The following is a 16,518-nucleotide window of genomic DNA, read 5'->3' as shown; positions in this document are numbered from 1 at the left end:
CAGAACGTGACCTTCCTTGAAAACAGGGTCATTACAGATGAATTAGTTGTGATGAGGTCACACTGGGGTAGGCTGGGCCCTTAATCCAATATGACTGGTCTCCTTAAAAGAGGAAACCACCACATGAAAACAGAGACACACGGGGAAAAGACAGCCATATGATCAGAGAAGCAGAAATTGGGAGTGATGCCAAGGATTGCCAAGGATTGGCAAGGAGAAGCCAAGGATTGCCAAGGATTGCCAGCAAACACCACAAGCTGGATGAGGGAGGGAGGGAGGGAGGGAGGGAGGGAAGGAAGGAAGGAAGGAAGGAAGGAAGGAAGGAAGGAAGGAAGGAAGGAATTCTGCCTCAAGACTGTAACACAAATCCCTGAGTTTCCAGCCTGCCTTACAAAGCTCAGACTTATCAACCCCCAATACCATGAGTCAATTCCAATCATCCATCAATAAAGGAAAAGAGGGGATCTGGAGATCATAAGAAAAAACTGCCTACTTCATAAATGTGGCCCACGATCTATACCAAAACCTGACTGCATCAGTTTCTGGGGCGCCTGGGTAGATCAGTCGGGTGAGCATCCAACTCTTGATTATGGTTCAGGTCATAATCCCAGGGTCATGGGTTCGAGCCCCGAGTCGGGTTCCACACTGGGCTTGGAGTCTGCCTGGGATTCTCTCTCTCCCTCTGCTCCTCCCCCTGCTCTTATACACGTGCGCACTCTCTCTCTCTCTCTGTCTCTCAAGAAATAAAAATTTTAAATATAAAATAAAATTTTAAAAAACCTTATGAATCAGTTTCTAATTTTAGTGCTTTCCACAGATTCAAAGAGAACCGCATCAATTAATCAGTTAAAGGGAAACAGGCTTGCTGACTGGGTGACAGGAACTTATTCATATAATCAGGTTTCCAGGCAGAAAAAAATACACTTGATGTGTTGACCTTACGCTTTCAAGTACATTACATATTAACATTTACATATAAAAGTTTTTTATCCAAATACCCCATCGTGATACCTTTGCTTTGTCACTTATTCATACCTGTACACATACCGTGATCAGAGGGATACAAAAACATACTGTGTTTAACGCAAAATTGTTCAAAGTACTGTCTTAATACCTTTGAAAGTCACGATTCAGAGAGAGAATTAAAATGGGAAGGTCTAAAACAATCAGTAATCATGAATTTAGCTTTTACATGTATTTTTTTAGAGTTACTGGAAGTCCCTGATTATACCCGGCGTGTTGCAAAGCGCTTACGGAACTGGCTGGAGCGAGAGAAGCCTCCAGTGCGTCTCCGAGGGGAGTTTATGTCTGGAGTGGCAAACGCTCTGGAAGGTGGACAGATGCTCCGAGCTCACTACAGGAGTGATCGCTGAAGACGCGGACTAGAAGAGGAAACCGCAGCGAGAGACACTGCGTGGGCACAGAGGCAGCTTTCTGGAAGACAGAACAGAAGGAGCAAGACCAAAAGCCCAGTAGCGCCCCTGGGGAACCTCAAGCACACCATTCCAAAATGAACGAGGGGCACTGAGGCGCGGCTGGAGGGTCTGCAGGGCCCCGAGCGCCAGGCGGAGGCGCCCCTTCCGCGGGCTGCGCAGGGACAGGCCGAGGTTCTCCAGAAGGACATGAGGGGGGCACCAAGCATCACACAGGGCGGGAAGGTGGAGGGGCGGAGGCCTGAGGGTCCGATGGTGGGGAAGGGAGGCTGGTCCCCCGTGGCGCAGGTGATGGTTCTACCATTCAGGGCTCTGCTTCTCAATCTGAAGAATCATATTAACATATTTCAGACATCATTTTAAAATCTAGGTTCTTTAAGAGTTTAACGTTCCTTACTTTTAGAGTGCCTAAAAACAGAAGTCTTTCATGGTAAAAGCTGAAGAAAAAAGGCAAAGAACATTCAGAAGCCTGTGCTTACTAATACAAAAGCAAAGGCACAACACAAAGAGAGCGATAACTAGAGCACACCAAATCCATAAATCCTCCAAATGCATTATGTCAGACGGCGAGACAAGGCAGCAGATGCGTAATCTCATCGTGCACAGAAAGACCCTGAGGTCTGGACAGCCAACGGAAGGCCTCACAGCCAGCAAAGGGAAGGGCTCTGAAGCTAAAGGTGATTCTGTTCAACTTGACTTCTCTTCCCAAAATGAAAACACCGTGAAAAACTTCCATACCCAGAGGAACACGAGAGGATGACAGAGAGACTTTCCTTAAAGTAGACGATCCGAACAAAATAACAGATGAGTATGACAAAACACTACAGCAATACAAAACAACGTTGTCAATCTGCCATAAATAAAAAGCACTCTACGTGAGAAAAATTTTAAGTATGATTTGCAGATATTTCGAAAGAAATCAAACACAAACACACGAAATGGTCTCTAGCCTCATGATACCATCCATATACCATTCCTCAAAGCTTTTGAAAAGTGATTCATCGCTACGCCCCCGCCTAAGCTATAAGCACAAGGGAATGGGTCACGTCTACGCTCACCTTTACTGTTTTAAAGTGGTTTTTGAGGATTTATCTTTTTGGGCCGTGTCTCTAACTTTGGAATCCCAGAGCAAGAAGGATCACGCAGGAACCATGCCTGCAGGCCATGACCAGGAGCTCAGTCTTGAGTGTCACGGCAGGGGGAAGCCATGGGGCGTGTGACACGGGAGACTGAGCTGACCAACCGTGAGCTACGCAGAGCACCTGTGAGCTGCTGTGGCACAGGTAACAGGAGACCAGATGGGACAACCACCCGATGCAACAGCAATCCAGAAGCATACATATGTTAAAACGTAATACAGGACAAAACAGGTTCAGGGGTCTTGATGGGATTCGCTGCCAGATGCCCCTAAGATGCCAGGGTTGCCCAGGGATGCAAAAGTAACCTACCGCCACAACACCCACTACTGAACTAACCATTCGTAAAATCAGTCCCCATCAGGCGCCTGGGTGGCGCAGCTGGTTAAGGGTCTGACTCTTGATCTCAGGCGGCTCACGATCTCACAGTTTGTGAGTTCGAGCCCCACGTTGGGCTCTGCACTGATGGCGTGGGGCCTGCTTGGGATTCTGTCTCTCCTTCTCTCTGCCCTCACCCACTTGTGCATGCTCTCTCTCTCTCCAAATAAATAAGCTTAAAAATTTTTCAAAAAAAAAAAAAATCAGCCCCTATCAAACATCCCTCCCAGGTCGCACGAGCCCGTCCGTCCAGTTCACCTTCTCCCTGTCGGTGGCTCAGTGACTGATGGACGCTTCAACGACAGAGCAACACAACGCAAACCATGCACCAAGCGGGAGTGCAAACCTTCCCGGAGACGCAGGCCTTCGTGACGTCACCGAACACGACGGGAACAGTTTCCAACCAGCGGCAGAGCCGCTGACAAAAACGACAATTTTGAGAGGGACGCTGACTGGGCAGGAGAACGAGAGGGCAGCTGACAGGTGGGAGGTGTGCTCTGTATCCTGACATGGGTGGTGGCTACACACACATATAGACGCAGTAAAACTCCATCACGCCGTGTGTGCGCTTACAATACACTCCGCCGTATCTACATTAGACCTTAAGGGGGAGAAAAAGGAACGCAAGATGTCCTCTGACCTCCGAGAAGCACTGGGTCTGGGTGTGAGGCCTAGAAACCCTACAGCCAGCCAGCCCCGGAGGCGGAGAGGTGGCAGAGATCCCTGGGCGCAGGGTGCCAGTGGCCCGGCCCGCTCTGCCCCGGACCCCCAGTGCAGGGCAGCAACCGTGCCTAACGTCCTCGCACGGGGCAGGCTGTTACTTGCAGCCGGAAGCATCTTAACAGAGACAATGAGCGAGTGACTGGAGAAAGCCAAGACAGACGAAGCAACAGGAGGTCAAAGAAATACACCGGAAATCGAGGTAAAGCCCCTGGCCTTCCGAGTGGAGCCCCTGAGCATTTTGGCAAAACGACTTTCTTTGGGAAGACGCTAGAAAAGTCTATCACGAGGGGCGCCTGGGGGGCTCCATCAGTTAAGCATCCGACTTCGGCTCAGGTCACGATCTCGCGGTTCGTGAGTTCGAGCCCCGGGTCGGGCTCTGTGCCGATGGCTCAGAGCCTGGAGCCTCCTTCGGATTCTGTGTCTCCCTCTCTCTCTGCCCTTCCCCCACTCACGCTCTGTCTCTGAAAAATGAATAAACGTTTATTTTAAAAAGTCTATCATTGGGGCGCCTGGGTGGCGCAGTCGGTTAAGCGTCCGACTTCAGCCAGGTCACGATCTCGCAGTCCGTGGGTTTGAGCCCCGCGTCGGGCTCTGGGCTGATGGCTCAGAGCCTGGAGCCTGTTTCCGATTCTGTGTCTCCCTCTCTCTCTGCCCCTCCCCCGTTCATGCTCTGTCTCTCTCTGTCCCAAAAATAAATAAACGTTGAAAAAAAAAAAATTAAAAAAAAAAAAAAAAAGTCTATCACGATATGAAGGGTGCAGTTCCATGCTATCTTACAATTTTAGAGAAAAATTATGTAAAAATCAGCAACTAACACTTGATTCACTCTTATTCCATTCTAAGAATTTAACACAGCTGCAACCACAACACGAATATTTTCATAATTTTGTTTCGTTCTTCGAAAGGAAACCCAAATAAAACCCTTCCTCCCTACCTGGCTATCACTGAGGTAGCACTCCTCTTGTAGGGTCAATTCATTTGACATGGCCTTGCTCTTGTACCAATTATCTTCAGAAAATAAAGATCCCTTATGTGATGAGATCACGAAGAAAATAAATCACTCACTCACATGTCTGCATTTTAAAAGTTCTAGAAGTCCTAGAAGTTCTAGGACATAGAGGCCCCGGGGCAGACTGGTCAAAAGTGTGAGCCCCAGAATGGCCTGCCTGGGTCGGAACCCCCGTCCGCTGGGGACTAGTGGGTGACCCTGTGGAAGCCGCTCTTCTGGGACTCTGTGTCCTCATCTACAAAGTAACAACGGCTCCTACTGCAGAAGTTGTTGGAGGAGCATCAAATAAGCAATATGTAAAGTATTTCAGTCAACGAGTACTCAACAACTGTCAGCTAGGATATTTCAAAACCTAAGACAACCAAAGTATATAAACGCCAACGGTGGAAATGAATTATTAGCAAAGGAAAAACTTTCTTAAAATCCCAGGCATTATGTTTAAATACAAGCACATACAGTTTAAGTAAAATTAAGACAAGCAAACATGGAAACAGATGTTGTACTTATACTGTAAAGGAGCTATAAGTTTAATTTCTAAAGATAGAAGAACTTTATTATTTTTTTTTTTAACATTTTTTTATTTCTGAGAGACAAGAGGGAGACAGAGCGTGAGCAAGGAAAAGGGCAGAGAGAGAGAGAGAGACACAGAATCCAAAGCAGGCTCCAGGCTCTGAGCTGTCAGCCCACAGCCCGACACAGGGCTCGAACTCACGAGCCGTGAGATCCTGACCTGAGCTGAAGTCGGATGCTCGACCGACTGAGCCACCCAGGCGCCCCGAGAAGAACTTTTTTAAAGGTACCATATCAAATCTATTGTGCTAGAAACTACTGTGTTGCCGTACCTTCTAGAGAGGATGTGAAAAATCTGAGTACAGAAAGGGGGGGGGGGGGGGGAGCATGGAAAACTTGGTCAATTCTCTCCTCTACTCAAATTAATCCATTAATTTATCACAAGTCTAATTAAAATCCCAACAGGTTTGGGGGTGTCACTTTTCCTTTTATTTCATTTTTATTTATGTTAACTGATAAAATAATTCTAAAACCCCTTTAGAAGAATGTATTAAATGGAAAAGCAAAGTTTTGAAAGTTCTAAGAAAACAAACAGTAACTTCCCTTACTAGACATTAAACTACAAACTTACAGTTGTTAAATCATGAGGAAATAGCACTGAGTTAGATCATTACCGCGTCCAGAAACAGAACTCGGTGTTTATGGAAACCCAGTACGTACACATGAACGTGGCATTTCAAGCCAATGAGAAAGGATGGCTTAGTCAACAGAGGATGGTGACAGGTGACCAGACACGCGATACTCAGATCCTAACCTAAACTCCCACCACCTTACATCAAAATAAATTGTAGGTGGCTTACATGAAACATAAATGAAGCCATAAAGAGAAAAGAAGAAAACGTAGGTGAGTACACAGACAATTTTAGGTTGGGGAAAGCACGACAGCAAAGGCAGAAACTATCAAGGCGAGGACTGACAGAGGCACCTCTCTACCGAAACAAAGAAAACTAAAAGCCAAGGTGAATCGTGTCCCAGGTCCGTCCCCTGCAGTCTGCTCCCACGCAGACCCTGGGCTTGACCATATGACCGGCCAGGGCCCAGGAGACAAGGGGATAGGTGACAGGCAGGGGTCCGACAAGAGCCTGCACACCAAGGCTGCCACTTCTGCGTGAGCTGCCCACAGAAGGCCCGAGAAGGCCCAGGTGAGTCCCAGGGAGGTGCCTCACGCGCCTCCTACTGGCTGCGAGCTGGGGTGTCAACCACGCGGGAGACGTTATACCTGCAGGATGAGGGGCTCCCTGTTGAAGACACAATAAATCACTGCAGGAATGACTTAACATCCCACCGGGAAACAGACAAGCACATGAACAGACGATTCGCACAAGTACAGGGATGTCCAATAATCACACGAGGAAACGTCCGACTCTCCTAGTAATCAAAGAAACACAAATCAAAACACTGACGGGTGCCTGGCTGGCCCAGTCGGTGGAGCCCATGACTCCTGATCCCAGGGGGTTGCGAGCTCCAGCCCCACCACGTTGGGCATAGAAAGAGCTTAAGAAAAATCTAAAAAATAAAACAGTGAGATAACGCCTTCTGCCTATCAGATTGGCAAAGATTAAAAATGCTGGATACTGCCCTAAATTGGACGGAATGTTGGAAATCCGACACTCTCATCTACTGTGGCTAATTTGGTAACGTGTATCAGAAACTAATAAAATTCCCTTTCTGGGGCGCCTGGGTGGCGCAGTCGGTTGAGCGTCCGACTTCAGCCAGGTCACGATCTCGCGGTCCGTGAGTTCGAGCCCCGCGTCAGGCTCTGGGCTGATGGCTCAGAGCCTGGAGCCTGTTTCCGATTCTGTGTCTCCCTCTCTCTCTGCCCCTCCCCCGTTCATGCTCTGTCTCTCTCTGTCCCAAAAAGAAATAAACGTTGAAAAAAAAAAAAAAATTAAAAAAAAAAAAAAAAAATTCCCTTTCGTCTGGTAAACTCATTTATTTTTCACTCAAATATTTACTGTGGACTCATAGACACCTAGGTGGGAACTAGGAACACAGCCAGATCAGGCAGGACCTTAATAATCCGGGTTTTATTCTGGGAGTACTAAGATGCCACAGAAGGCATTAGCAGCGAATGACAACAGCAACCGGCCACGTTTACGATCATTCTGACTGCTGCCCAGAGAAGGGGGGATGAGGATGGAAATGAGAAGACACTACGTGTCCACGTGAGGGGCCCCTGGCTGGCTGTCAGGGGAGCATGGGACTTGATCTTGGCATTGTTAAGTGTGAGCCCCACGTTGGGTGTAGAGATTACTTAAAAATAAAACCTTAAAAATAAACAAATGTTCACGCGAAGGGACCGGTGGCCCATATTTGAGTGGCGTCAGAGAGACGAAGAAGCAAACAGGTTGACCTCAGAGGACCTAACAGAAAAAAGTAAGAGAGAGGAAAAAATACATACTAGGAATTTATCCCAGAACATAAATAGATGTGCAGATAAAAAAGATCAAATAGGGGCGCCTGGGTGGCGCAGTCGGTTAAGCGTCCGACTTCAGCCAGGTCACGATCTCGCGGTCCGTGAGTTCGAGCCCCGCGTCGGGCTTTGGGCTGATGGCTCAGAGCCTGGAGCCTGTTTCCGATTCTGTGTCTCTCTCTCTCTCTCTGCCCCTCCCCCGTTCATGCTCTGTCTCTCTCTGTCCCAAAAATAAATAAACGTTGAAAAAAAAAAAAAAAAATTTAAAAAAAAAAAAAAAAAAAAAGATCAAATATGTACACAAAGACATATATCCGAAGATGTTCACAGCACTGTTTTTATAATAACAAAAATAGTGAAAAAAATCTAAAAGTCCATCCCCTAAGGAGTAAATTAAGCAGATTAAGGTCACCCAAAGCATAGTGAAAATACTACGCATTCTCTTAAAATTACATAGATTGGTACTGAGTGACAAGAATTATGTAAAAAGGCATCAATTACAAAACATATAATGTAGAACAATTTCACTTACAAACAGTACGATCTCACTTTTACTTAAAACACACTCGTACATACATAAACATACTTATGGCTGCATACGTGCATTATAAAAAGTCTAGAAAGCTATAAATCAAAACAGCAAAACTTTAGATAGTTTGATTTTGAGTTATTAACATCTTCATACTTTCCATACCTTCTGAAATCTACATCAAAACTGTACTGGGAGTTTATAATGGAAGGGAAAAAGTAACTAAAACAAAACAAAACAAAACACTGACCAGACATTAATTGGGACAATAGTCATTGGTTCATTTTCTCAAAATACTGCAAACGCAAAGATTAAAGAGATTACAAAGCAATAAAAATAACAATGTTCTAAATTAAAACTTGTGATTCATAAATCTTAAAGTGTTAAAAACTCAAGAGTCACAATTTGCTGGCAACCCCAGTCTAGCATGAGAAGGGAAGAGGTAGGGACATCTCAGGACTCTAGAACGAAGCAGACAAACGGAACCAATGCGTGGTCACCCTAAAACCACAGGAAGGTCCCTTCGCTGCAGGGGTGAACGCCCAGCCTGCACCCCCCTGCGATGCGACCCAAAGAGCTATTCCTTTTATTTCACTCATACTCTGGGTTCTTCAGGAAGCTTCCACCGCACCCAGCTGACACAAGTAACACAGAGACCGAACAAGACAGAACACGGAGGGCCTCGCACACACAGTGAAAGGCAGTTTTGGACTTCGTGCCATGAGATGCACTGGTTACCAAGACCACATGTTTTAGAAGAACTTTACCCCTGGAAAAGTCCTCAGTCCATCTAAAGATGTCAAGACTACTCTGTTCCCCAAAGACAAAGCTCTCTTTGGTATCTGAGGGTATTGCAGACATACCCAAGAAAAATCACCAACAGATTACACGGTTCTCCTAAGATTCTCCTGATTTGCTTCATGGACCATCGGTGAGCTCACCATCAGGACCCCTGGCAGGGCCACCAGAGGGAGGGCCCCAAAGCTGTTTAGGCCGCCCAAGGCGCCTCAGCGAGGCTTCCCTCCCGCACTCCCACCTGCCTGGCTGTCTACAGGGAAAGGCCCAGGGACTCGGTCTCCGACCTCTCTTCTTTAGAAAATACGAACACGTCCATTTAAAATATTAGCCCAAAGTTGTAAAGATGTCAGAAACTGTGTACAGCAAATGACAGGATCTATTCTAGTGAATAAGAGGAAATAATAACCCGAGGATGAGGTAGCATGGCTGAGATATCATCCACATACCCTAAACGTCACCATTTGAAAAGATCAGAGTCAGTGGGTTGTGCAAACGTCAGCACCATTTCATTCCAGAACATCTTCGTCCCGGGAGAAAGGAGCCGGGCACATACCCACAGGAGCACCCACTGCCCACCCCTCCTTCAGTCTCCTGCTCGGGCCCTGGCCACCGTTTATCTTCCCGCTGTCTCTAAAGACGCCTCTGCTGGTCACTGCCTATCACTGCAATCCTGTAACGTGGCCTTTCGTGTCTGACTTCCCTCCCTGAGATGTTTTCACCCCTCTGTGGCATGTGGCACTGCTTTGTTCCTTTTCACGGTCAAATACTATCCCATCGTATGGACATACCACACGTTGATTATCCATTCATCATCAATGGACGTTCGGGCTGTTTCCACTTTTTGACTATTGAGGATAATGCTGCCATGGACGTCTGCGTGCTAATTTCTCCGTGGACCCACCTTTTCATTTCTCTGCGGTCTACAGCTAGGAGAGTAACGGCTGGGTCAACAGCAACTCTACGTTTAACCTCTTAAGGAACTGCCAAGCTGTTTTCTAAAGCGGCTGTGCCATTCTTTTTCTTTTGCAATGTTTGTTTATTTTTGAGAGAGAAAGCCCGCGTGCACGGGAGCAGGGAAGGGACAGAGAGAGGGGGACAGAGGATCTGAAACAGGATCTGCACTGACAGCACAGAGCCCAACACGGGCCTCGAACCCACGAGCCACGGGATCATGGACGGAGCTGAGGTGGGACAGCGCCGAGGTCCTCAGGCGCCCGCCGAGCTCCCCAGGTGCCCACGGCAGCTGTAACCATTCTTAACGCAAGTTTAAGAGACATCAGGCTTTCAAAGAAGGGATTCACTCTCATCAAGTCCATTTTGTGCGCCAAGTGCTACGCCTGGGTTTTATAGAATTTCTGATTTGGTTTTCCCAGTAGTTCTATAATGCAAAAAGTATCTCCATTTTCAAAACAAATTCAAATCTCAGACCATAACCGACTCAAAAATCAACTACTTAGTAAATGACAAAATAGAAGCCAAACTCAGGCTGACTTCAAAGCCGGTCCCCTTCACCCTCCGCCGGTGATGCTTAGATGCATGCACACTGCTTCACACCAAAATGATTCTTTGGAAAAGCTATTTGTTAATTAAATTCATTAGAATCATTCTAAAACAGAAGCTTCACAATGGAAAGCAATTTCTAGAAAATATGAGCTCTCTTGTTGCACAACTCACTGTTTACTTTCTTTAGCAAATAACATTTGTATGCAGTATTACTGAAAACAAAACCTATCTATATATTGCCTAAACATTATACAGATCAGCTTCTTCTGCCAAAGTTCTATGAATGGCCAAAAAAATCTGGGTATCTTCCACCGTGGACTTAACTGTGCCCCCAACATTCACAAGTTGAAGCCCTAACCCCTAATGCGATTATATTCGGAGATAGGGCTTTTAGGAGGTAATGAAGATTACATGAGGTCATAAGTTTCTGTGGTTTAAGCCACCCAGTCTACAGTATTTGGTTATGGTGGCCTGAGCTGAGTAACACATCGTCCTTCATGAGTATCAGAAACTATCCAGGGGCGCCTGGGTGGCGCAGTCGGTTAAGCGTCCGACTTCAGCCAGGTCACGATCTCGCGGTCCGTGAGTTCGAGCCCCGCATCGGGCTCTGGGCTGATGGCTCAGAGCCTGGAGCCTGTTTCCAATTCTGTGTCTCCCTCTCTCTCTGCCCCTCCCCCGTTCATGCTCTGTCTCTGTCCCAAAAATAAATAAAAAAAACGTTGAAAAAAATTTTTTTAAAGAAACTATCCAATTATTAGCATTTTAAGCAGTGGTAAGAATCAAAACAAAGAAGGCACTAAGTGGAAGTAAGTTAAACCCACACACATGCAAAAGCTTTCTGCTAAAACAGTATTTACAAGTCCCATGATCAAAGAGACTATAAAACAGAATGATGGCCCTTCTATTAATTCAGGATGCAACAAGGTAGTCCAGGATCATGGTATCCTCCACAGGGCTCTGGAGTTAAACAAACCCCAGTCTCGCTCTTTTTGGCCATTTCTTAGCTTTCTGTTTGAATAAGAAACAAACTCTACACCTATTCCTGTGCTCCAGATGCTGGCATTTGTTTGAATTAAATTAACATTTATTACATGCCAAATACTATGATACACCCTTTCGTACCCAGAACATCTTAAAGAACATTACAGGTGCTCCCAAAACGGTGGTTGCTATTACCAGTGAACAGATCCTGGAAAGGAATACCCTAGTCAAAGCCAAACATTTACATGAACACCCACTATTTGCCAAATATTTTACCAATACCATAAACATAAAAATGCAAACCCTGCAGGGGTGCCTGGGTGGCTCGGCTGGTTAAGCATTCGACTTGGGCTCAGGGCACTATCTCCGTCGGTGAGATCAAGCCCCACGTCAGGCTCTGCACTGCACCACCAGTGCAGAGTGGAGCCTGCTCGGGATTCTCTCCCCCCCACGCCCCGCCCCTCTCTGCCCCTCTGCCACTCAAGTGTGCTCTCTCTCTCAAAATAAATAAATAAACTTTTTTTTTTTTAAAAATGCAATCCCTGCCTTCAAGGAGCTTACAATGAAAAGAGACAGATAGATTCAGATATTTATAAAACAACACAGTAAACGCAAAAGCAAAAAAATATACAGAGCATATGGGAACACAGGGGAATGCCAGAAAACTTCATAAGCCCTTATTTGGAGAAACATCTATTGAGGTACAGCTCAACTCAGACTCCTTTAACTTTTACGTATACTCAGTCTCATCCATCAATTGGGGGGAGGGAGGGTTAAGTCGACACAGGAAGTGTTTAAGTCCCCTCTTCCTCCCCTACAACCGCATAAAAACCGAAATCACATTTTCCCAAATCCTTCTTTCGCTGGCGATAAAGACTGGGTGTTTTGTAAGTTACACAATTACCCTAGATTTAAGCTGTGAGTAGGGTAAAAGTAACCAAAACCATCAGTCCGGTATGTGATTCCTTCTACACCAGCCAAATGGGGTCTGCCTAGTTCCTCTGGGGGAAAGTCACACATCCAACAAGTACAGTGTAAGTGAAGAGCAATGACAACAGAGACACCAGTCTGTGCATCCTTTCATGGGTATCTCACTTGTCACCTGACACGACAATCCTGTGAAATAAAAGGATACCTCCATTTTTACCAGTCTGCTCAATTAATGAGAAAATCCCGAATCTTCTGAGCCTTGATTGTACATTCTAAAATGCATCTTAAGTGTATCATTACCATAAATGAAGGTAACAAAATCCTAACAAGTATTTCGAAGACTCTAAACATCCACATAGGAAGGAAACATCAAAGATCAATCTCCTCACTTAGAAAGTAAGAAGGCTGGACTAGATCAGACGAGAAGGACCATTCCAGGAAACACCCCCACTGCCACACTCTGGGTGGCCACACGCAGGTCCCAAACAAACACCACTCATGCACGCTTTCCCACCAAGCCCAGAAATGCATTTATGTGTGAGTCAACAAGGCAGCCACCAGCAGTTGGGAGCAGATAAGCAAAATGTAACCTACTTACCATCCTTGAACTAGAAAAGGCCCAGAAAGGTAGAGCAAACTGCCCGAAAGTTTAACATAACTAGTCTAAAACAGAGCTGAGCCGGGAAACAAGAGCAGGAATAGAACTGTATGCTGCTTTATAAAGCATACAAAACATCTTCTCTGCCCTTATCATTTGACTCTCACTACTCAGGCAATAACTGTCCCTGTTTTTACATATTTTTAAATGCGGATCAGTGAAATAACATGATTAGCTCAAGGGTATCCAGCTAGTAAGTGGCTTTGATGAACCCTCATAACTCTACCACACCTTTTCTTTTTAATACGAAAGTCGCCCGGGGGGCGCCTGGGTGGCTCAGTGGGTTGAGCGACTGACTTCGGCTCAGGTCATGACCTCACGGTTCGTGGGTTTGAGCCCCGCGTCGGGCTCTGTGCTGACAGCTCAGAGCCTGGAGCCTGCTTCGGATTCTGTGTCTCCCTCTCTCTCTGCCCCTCCCCTGCTCATGCTCTGTCTCTCACTCTCAAAAATAAATATAAAAAAAGTCGCCCAGTAGAGAGTGTAAGTATGGACGATTTACACGTAATATGGACCTAAGAACGTCTGAGCTCTTAGCCACTAGTCTACATGCAATTATGTTATATCAGACAAGCTCCTCTTTCCATCAGAAAAGAGCTTGAGGAAGTAACCAACTAGGTTAAAAAAAAAAAAATCACTTAAAAGGCCTACACGTTAAAATTACATATACACACACCTGCCTCAAACATAAATCCTCTATCTTCCACTTCTAAAACATTACACAAATGAAAAATAATAGAACCAGAAAGTTGCACGTTACCCTAATAAAACTACCAGTTTTCTGGGTCTCCACCTTTTTTCACCGTCTCGAGTAAGAAACACACTTTCTCGTTTTGTAAATGATCCTCTTTAAATGAAGTATTAACACATAATTCCACATACAGCCTTTGACACGTGTAGCACGCCTTTAAGATGGTCTCAAGAATGGACAGCATCACTCGGTTCCCTCCAGCCTGGGAATATTACACGCAGCGAGCCTGCTATTCCTGAAATTGAAGTCATCTGAGAGATCTTATCATAAATACTTAAATGGCAACATATTCATCATATCCTCTCTTCGGAACTCTGACCAACTGAAATGGAAATTCCTGCCCATGCATTCCTATTTCTGGATGGACTTTAAAACATCAGAACTACTCCTTAATATAAAGACTCAATTTAATACTACAACACGTATGTCCCACAGCACTTAAAAGCCTCATTGAGATGAAGTCAAATGTTCATATAACCTGAAAAGCCCCTTCTTAAGCACCAAAATATCCCAAAGCCTTTTGCAACCAGCACAAGGACCTTTTATTCCCATACCAAACCAGCCTACTTTTATAGGGATCTGTGGAAATGTGTCCACCTGAGTTGTACAAACCACCTACCAAACCATCTAATGCCTACCAAGTGAAAAGCTGATCCTCATTTGTGCTCTTAAATTATTCAAAATGAGCCTACAAAGAATTGCCGTGGACTACCTGGACGAGCCTTTCAGACCGCTGCACCAGCTTCTGTTTTTGTGCTACTGGAAAGTATTCGTGGGATTCCTTCCTCTCCAAATTTAGAAAGGAACAGAGCAGGAAGCATAGAAATTACAAATCATTCTTCCTTAGAAATGGAACTTTTAGGGGAAGACATAATTTACCTGTGACAGGCTGACAACTATACAGGGTAGTGATCAAACTTCACCTGAATACCCAGAACTACTTTTTTTAATTTTTTTTTGGTTCATCACCTCTGAATCAAACAACTTTATAATCATTTTATTTTAAAACACCCCAGTTTCACTGTTCTACATTTCTCAATGTTGATATAAATTTACCCAAAAGTTGGGGGGAAAAAAAAACTTGTAACTTCTGGTCTGCAAGACTCCTACAGCATTAAATCTTTGAAAAAAATATCAACAATAGTATGAGATGTAAGGTTACCCATGTTTTATTACAGTTCCTGCGTTTTCAAGGACATCAGTACGTGGAGGAAAAAAACCATGCTCAAAACCCACGGTTCAAGTTTTTCAAGCCATATTTTACAAAGATGATGTTTTTGGTTTGCATGCCATAATTACATTTTAAACTGATCCTTCCCGTTTGAAAATAAGTTGTGTGAAATGACTAAGGAAAAGGGATCTCTTAGAGGCGCAGCACTAAACACATTTTTAAGGCCAGGAAGACCAAGGTTTGAAACTTGGAATCAGAGAAAACAGAACTCAAATTCCCAGTAAGCTGCAGTGAAAAAATACAGCTATGTCACACGAGAATGTATTAAAAAAAAAAGGGGGGGGGGGGGGGAATGTTCAACCTTGATGGAATAAAAAGAAGGAAAACTAGCGTTGGAAATGGAAACTACTTAAATTGAGGCAGAATCCCCATGACATGACATTTTCTCGCCCAAGCGAAGGAATCCGCAGATTCGATCGCCGAAATCTCGCATCGCCTTCGGAAGGTCTGGGCAGCGGCGGGCCGTTAATCTTTAACACAAAGGAGCGAGCGCGGCGAAGGCGCCGCGAGACCACCGCCCCCCGAGGCCGGCGCCCGGCGCCCCCGGGACCCCCGGAGGCGGGACCCCCGCGGGCGGGCTTGCGCGGACCCCGGGGCGCCTCGCGGCCGCCCCCACGCGCGGGGAGAGACCGCCGCAGCGCCGGGCCCGCCGAGGCCGCCACGCTTCCCGACGGCACCCCGGGGCCGCGCTCGGCGGCGGGGGAGGCGCCCACGGGCAGAGGCCAGCGCGCCCCCCACACCCACGCGGGCCCGCGCCCCCCGCCCCGCCGCCTCCCGGTCACCTTCGGGCGCCCCGCGGGCCCCCGCGCCCGCACGCTTGGGGCTCCCAAACTTTTCTGCTCCCCCCCCCCACCCGCCCACCCCCGTTACAGCCGGGCTCTCGGGACGAAGGCGCACGACTCCTCACCTCCGCCCGGAACAATGCCCGTCTCCCGGCAACGCGCACGCCGGGGCCTGCGGCCCCCTCCCCATCCCCACCCCCGGGCCGGGCCGGGCGCGCGGGCGGGGGAGGGAAGCGGCCGAGCAGGGCCTCGGGGACGGCGGGCGGAGCCGGGCGGCGGCGGGTGCGGAGCGAGGCCCGAGGGACAAAGGGACGGAGGCGCCGAGGCCGGGCGGCGCCCGCCGGGGGTTGGGGGTGGGGTGGGGGGGGACTCCGCGGGGTCGCGGCGCCCGCCGCACAATGGCCCGCCGCCCCCGCCCGCGCCCTCACCTCATGGTGCCGGCGGCCGGGGACGCGGGGGGCGCGAGCCGGGCCTCTCCTCCGGGGGCGGGGACGCGGCTGGCGGCCGGCGCTACACCATGTCCCCGCGCGAAGCGGCGGCGCCGGCCGGACGCGGGAGACGCGGCGGGGGCCGCGAGGCTGCGAGCGCGGGGGCCGAGGCTGCGCGTCGTCCCGCTGCGGGAGCGCCCTGCCGCCCAAGAGGGGAGCCCGCCGCCGCCGCCGCCGGGCCGAGTGCAGGCGGCGCCGCAGCCGCGGA

General features: G+C 47.6%; 1 protein-coding gene across 1 annotated transcript in view; it reads right to left on the bottom strand.

The window, feature by feature from the left end:
* ENAH (ENAH actin regulator) overlaps positions 1-16,032 on the bottom strand; it is a 138,408-nt gene extending 122,376 nt beyond the window's left edge. Inside the window, 1 exon segment of the mRNA XM_045453285.1 lies at positions 15,948-16,032. Within this exon segment, the coding sequence (XP_045309241.1) occupies positions 15,948-16,012 (65 nt within the window). The 5' untranslated portion in view covers positions 16,013-16,032.
* Between the last annotated feature and the right edge of the window lie 486 nt (positions 16,033-16,518).

Source organism: Leopardus geoffroyi, chromosome C3, assembly GCF_018350155.1.
Source record: "Leopardus geoffroyi isolate Oge1 chromosome C3, O.geoffroyi_Oge1_pat1.0, whole genome shotgun sequence".
In the NCBI taxonomy this organism is placed as follows: Eukaryota; Metazoa; Chordata; class Mammalia; order Carnivora; family Felidae; genus Leopardus; species Leopardus geoffroyi.
The sequence above is the reverse complement of the archived record's forward strand: the minus strand, read 5'-3'. Positions and strand labels throughout refer to the sequence as shown.